Source organism: Piliocolobus tephrosceles, unplaced genomic scaffold (genome assembly GCF_002776525.5).
Source record: "Piliocolobus tephrosceles isolate RC106 unplaced genomic scaffold, ASM277652v3 unscaffolded_45923, whole genome shotgun sequence".
NCBI classification, from domain to species: domain Eukaryota; kingdom Metazoa; phylum Chordata; class Mammalia; order Primates; family Cercopithecidae; genus Piliocolobus; species Piliocolobus tephrosceles.
Genome location: NW_022330891.1, coordinates 13068 through 18230, shown reverse-complemented (window position 1 = coordinate 18230; position 5163 = coordinate 13068). Strand labels below are relative to the sequence as shown.

Sequence of the window (5163 nt, the reverse complement as noted above, 5' to 3'; positions counted from 1 at the left end):
GGGTGAGGCTGTGATGGGGTCTCAGGTGGGGTGAGGCTGTGATGGGGTCTCAGCGGGGTAAGGCTGTGATGGGGAGTCTCAGCCGGGTGAGGCTGTGATGGGGAGTCTCAGCGGGGTGAAGCTGTGTTGCGGTCTCAGGTGGGCCCGGGCTGTTGGGGGTCTCAGGTGTGGCTGAGGCTGATGAAAGCTCGGAGCCTGTGTGTGGGTAGCAGCTTGTTGGAGTGTGGGATGTGACATCTAAAAACAAGAATAAATACCCCCGTGCTGTGGCCCTCAGGTGAGCAGCTGCTTTTGTGAACTTGGGTCATTCACAGCCCCATCCTGGGTCTGGGGTGTGCTGTGTGGCGTCCAGACCCAGTGGGGTGTGCTGTGTGTGGGGTCCAGGCTGAGTGCAGTGTGCTGTGTGGGGCCTAGGCCCAGTGGGGTGTGCTGTGTGGGGTCCAGGCCCAGTGGGGTGTGCTGTGTGGGGCCTAGGCCCAGAGGGTCACAGGTACAGGGTACTCTTTGGTGCCTGGGCCACAGGGATCTGCACCCCCACTCCGTGCCCTCACGTCTTCAGCAGTGGTTGGGGCCTGTGCTCCCAATCCCAGGCCAGCCAGGTACTCGGGGGTCTGGGTGGGTCCCTGGTCCAGACAGTGGGAAGGGCTGGCGAGGGCCTCCAGTGTGGCTGGGATGCCTGTCTACGGCCAGGTTTCTCTCCTGGATTGCTCAGTGCAGAATCAAAGGGCACTTTTCTGCTTTTGTGTGCAGAAACCGAGGCTGACCTTGTCATCAGGAGGGGAAGCGGGGCCTCCTACGCGTGCTGCTGGCTCCTATCCCCACAGCCTCCTGGGCAGGAAGTGGAAAGGCCCTATCCCCATGGTCCCCAGCAGCGGGAGCTCCCTGAGGCTGATGGTGTTGGTGTCTGTTGAGGAAGACCAGGCCTGCGGATCTGAGGCGGGAGGCAGCTACGGTCCGCAGCCTGGACGGATTCCTGTGCGGGGCTGGGGCAGTAGGTAGGCATCTGTGCTGGCCATGTTAGCTCCCGGGGCCCCATGCTGTCGGGGCTAAAACCTGGGCCTTGATTTCCTGAACTGTTTTGGGAGGCACCCCAGGGGCAAGACAAGGACCCATGAACAGGGCACTTCTTCAAAGCCTACGTACACCTTGAAACTCTTGCAACATTTGCATTTTTCTCCCTAATAGTCCAGTGTTTGTTTTATTATAAACAGGAAAATGTAAATATTGTAGTTAGACTTTTTTTCTTCTTCTTACAGACAAGGTTTCACTCTGTCTCCTAAGGCTGGTGTGCAGTGGTGCCAGCATAGCTCACTGCAGCCTCAACCTCCTGGGCTCAAGCCATCTTCCTGCCTCAGCCTCCCGAGTAGCTGGAACTACAGGCATGTGTCACCAGTCCAGCTAATTATTGTTATTATTATTAGTATTAGTATTAGTATTAGTATTATTTTTTGGTAGAGACGGGGTGTCCCTATGATACCCAGCTTGTTCTTAAACTTCTGGCCTCAAGTGATCCTCCTGTCTCAGCCTCCCAAAGTGTTAGGATTACAGGCGTGAGCCACTGTGCCTGGTCTGCAGTTAAACATTCCCCCACAGCCACACTGAGGCTAGTAGGCAAGTTAAAGCCCTGGGTATGTGTGACCTGACAGCCCCTTGGCAGCCGTGGGGAGGGATCTGGGAAGCTGGGGCAACGGGAAGGGGCCCAGGCCCACGAGCTCTGGCTCTCGTGCCCTCACCTCCCACCAGGCAGGGTTCCAGGAAGCAAAGGAATCGACCTCTAGCCATGCAGGCCCCTCCCCTCGCCAGGTCTGCACCCCGGCCCAAGGCTGGCCCTGGACTTCTGGTGGATTTGAGAGCTCAGGTGGGGAGAGTAGGAGGTCAGTCGCACGGAGCCCTCCACAACGCACAGCGCCTGCCCAGCTCAGGTACCTCTGAGGTGTAGATTCTGAGCAGGTTCTGGGATCTCCTGGTCCCCAGCGGGGGCTGCGGCAGGAGCACAGGACCGACAGGAAGGGAAGATCCCAGCGGTTGGTTCCAGTGAGTTCTGGGGATGTCCTCGGAGCCTGGCCTTGCTCAGGGTCCCTACAAAGATCCCTGGAAGCGGGCAAGGTGTTGCTCATGAATCAGAGAAAGCAAGCAGGACCCTCAAGAAGGGAGGAGAGACCCTCGGGCGCGCGGCGCTTCGCACTCGGGGGAGGGGCTCCTGAAACTTGGAAGTCAGCAAATGCCCGCCTACTTCACTGGAGCTGGGAACTAAGCTGATGGAACGAAGTCAGAGGGCAAGATGTTCCTGTTTTTGGCTGAAACCTCTGCCCTGCGTCCCTCATGGACAGGGGACCTGGAGTTCCCGGGGGCCACCGTGGGGAAAGGCATCCCCAGCAGCTGCAGTCACAGGGTTTGGGCGCTCTCCCCTCTCCTGATTTGGGGGAACTTGGGTGCTCCTCTAGGCAGAGGGAGGAGCAAGGCCGTTCACTGTGGACTGGGTCCTTCCCACCTTCCATACCAGCCCAGCAGGAAGCCACTGAGAGATGCCCCACAGGACAGCCTGGTGGTAGGGGAGAGGCTTCTCCCACCCCCACCCCTCCAGGCTCTTCCTGGACCCACTGAGGAGCCCGGGCAGTGGGACGTGTGGCTGTGAGTCCCGGACTCTGGGCGCTCGCCAGCAGCTCCGTCTCACACCTGCCTGCGTGCAACACCAGCACCCCTTATGATGAGGGAACAAGTTTGCCCAGCTGCAGGGGTGGCCGAGCCAGGATGACTCCAGCCCATGTCCAGGACACCAGACTCTGCCCAAGTCCATCCGGGGCTGATCTCAGCCTTCCTGGGCTATGTTGTGGAGGGTGCTGGGGACAGTGAGAGGCTGGCATGGACAGTGGAGGGGTGGCTTTGTGAGTGGTCCTGATAGTGATTGAGAGGAGGATACTCAGTTCCACCCCTGGGCGGCCCCCGAGCAGCACAGCCAGGGCCTGGAGGGGCAGGGCTGCCCTCATGGACTCTGACCCCCGAGAGCTCAAAGGGTGGACCCCATATCCCAAATGTGGGACTGGAATGGGGACTCAGGCTGATCCAGGCAGGACCTCCAGAGCTCAGGACTGGGTGGTGAGCTCACAGGGAGGGAGGGGCAGGCCAGAGTCCCAGCTGTCCTGGACTCTGCTGTGGGAAGGGCCAATGCAGGTGTGGAGTCAAATCTGGGCACCTCCTGCAGCCAGGTCCCAGGAGGGTCATCCTTAGACTGACAGGTGCTGCTGCCTCTGAACCCTCCCTGCTGAGAGCTGTGTGCTGGGTGAGGCTGGCAGCCCTTTGGGTTCCCTGTCCAGGATTTGCGCTCTGGAGGGTAGGGCTTGCTAGGCTGGGGACTGGAGGGGGACATGGAGCTCCTTCTGCCTCCCTTCCTGCCCCATGACAGCAGGCAGGTCCCAGGAGAGAAGGGCTCAGGAGATAGGAAGAGGATCCGTCCAGGGGTTAGACCTCGAGGGTGACTTGGAGTTCTTTACGGCATCCGTGCTTTCTTTGAGGAGTTTTGTGTTTGTGGATATGAGACCAAGGTGGGCGGAGTGGGGGCAGTGCCTTGCTCCTCCCGCTCGCCCTCTGCTGACCTCCAGCTCCCTCTGCAACCCCAGGACCATGAACGGCACCTACAACACCTGTGGCTCCGGTGACATCACCTGGCCCCCGACGATCAAGCTGGGCTTCTACGCCTACTTGGGCATCCTGCTGGTGCTGGGCCTGCTGCTCAACAGCCTGGCGCTCTGGGTGTTCTGCTGCCGCATGCAGCAGTGGACGGAGACCCGCATCTACATGACCAACCTGGCGGTGGCCGACCTCTGCCTGCTGTGTGCCTTGCCCTTCGTGCTGTACTCCCTGCAGGACACCTCAGACACGCCACTGTGCCAGCTCTCCCAGGGCATCTACCTGACCAACAGGTACATGAGCATCAGCCTGGTCACGGCCATTGCCGTGGACCGCTACATGGCCGTGCGGCACCCACTGCGTGCCCGTGGGCTGCGGTCCCCCAGGCAGGCTGCGGCTGTGTGCGCGGTCCTCTGGGTGCTGGTCGTCAGCTCCCTGGTGGCTTACTGGTTCCTGGGGATGCAGGAGGGTGGCTTCTGCTTTGGGAGTACCCGGCACAATTTCAACTCCGTGGCCTTCCCGCTGCTGGGATTCTACCTGCCACTGGCCGTGGTGGTCTTCTGCTCCCTGAAGGTGGTGACTGCTCTGGCCCAGAGGCCACCCACTGATGTGGGGCAGGCAGAGGCCAGCCATAGGGCTGCCTGTATGGTCTGGGCCAACCTCGTGGTGTTTGTGGTCTGCTTCTTGCCCCTGCATGTGGGGTTGACGGTGCGCCTCGCTGTGGGCTGGAATGCCTGTGCCCTCCAGGAGATGCTCCGTCGTACCCTCTTCATAACCAGCAAGCTCTCAGATGCCAACTGCTGCCTGGATGCCATCTGCTACTACTACATGGCCAAGGAGTTCCAAGAGGCGTCTGCATTGGCTGTGGCTCCCAGTGCCAAGGCCCATAAAAGCCAGGCCTCTCTGTGTGTGACCCTCGCCTAGGAGGCGTGCAGTGGGCGCTGTGGGCCAGGTCTTGGGGGCTCCGGGAGGTGCTGCCTGTCAGGGGAAGGTGGGACCAGCAGCAAGGAGCCCGGGATCAACCCTGAACTCACTGTGCGCTCTCTTGGAGCCTTGGGTGGGCGGGGATGGCCCAGGTACCTGCTCTCTTGGGGAGAGGGACAGGGACAAGGGCAAGAGGACGGAGATCAGAGCAAGGCCAATGTCAGAGACCCCCGGGTTGGGGCCTCACACTTGCCACCCCCAGAACCAGCTCACCGGGCCAAAGTGAGTTCCTGCTGGCTAGGGTGCAGCCTTGAGGACACCTGCCGCCACCCCTCGGGGCTGGAATAAAACTCCCCACCCAGAGTCAGTCCTGGTGGGGCCCTCTGTGTTGCCCACTCATGTGATGGGAGGCAGGGAGGGAGTGTGTGGCTCAGACGGCCAGCGGACATCTTCCAGGGACCCTTTGGGGCTCTTCACTTTGAGGCCCCTTGGACCCTTTGACCCCCTCCCACCCCCACCATCTGAAGCATGAGCAGGGGCTGTTAGAAGCTCCTGGCAGGACCGCACTAGAGGCCCCCAGCCCAGGTTTCCTTGCTCAAGACAGGGCTGGGA

General features: G+C 60.8%; 1 protein-coding gene across 3 annotated transcripts; it reads left to right on the top strand.

The window, feature by feature from the left end:
- Positions 1 to 260: 260 nt before the first annotated feature.
- Positions 261 to 4918, top strand: LOC113224731 (G-protein coupled receptor 35). Of its 3 annotated transcripts, XM_026453853.2 has the most exons (3): positions 261 to 277; positions 751 to 995; positions 3618 to 4918. In XM_026453853.2, the coding sequence occupies exons 2-3, from the start codon at positions 859 to 861 to the stop codon at positions 4549 to 4551; spliced, it is 1071 nt and encodes a 356-aa protein (XP_026309638.1). In that variant the 5' UTR covers positions 261 to 277; positions 751 to 858; the 3' UTR covers positions 4552 to 4918. The 3 variants fall into 3 exon arrangements, with proteins under 3 accessions (XP_026309638.1, XP_026309637.1, XP_026309639.1); XM_026453852.2 differs by lacking the exon at positions 261 to 277 and having other exon boundaries at positions 511 to 995; XM_026453854.2 differs by lacking the exons at positions 261 to 277; positions 751 to 995 and adding an exon at positions 1323 to 1379.
- Positions 4919 to 5163: the final 245 nt, after the last annotated feature.

Bases quoted from the DNA above. Each gene is read 5' to 3' on its own strand.
- LOC113224731 (XM_026453852.2), top strand. From the start codon at position 673: ATGCCTGTCTACGGCCAGGTTTCTCTCCTGGATTGCTCAGTGCAGAAT. The intron at 996-3,617 runs GTAGGCATCTGT...CTGCAACCCCAG, and splicing joins GTGCGGGGCTGGGGCAGTAG to GACCATGAACGGCACCTACA.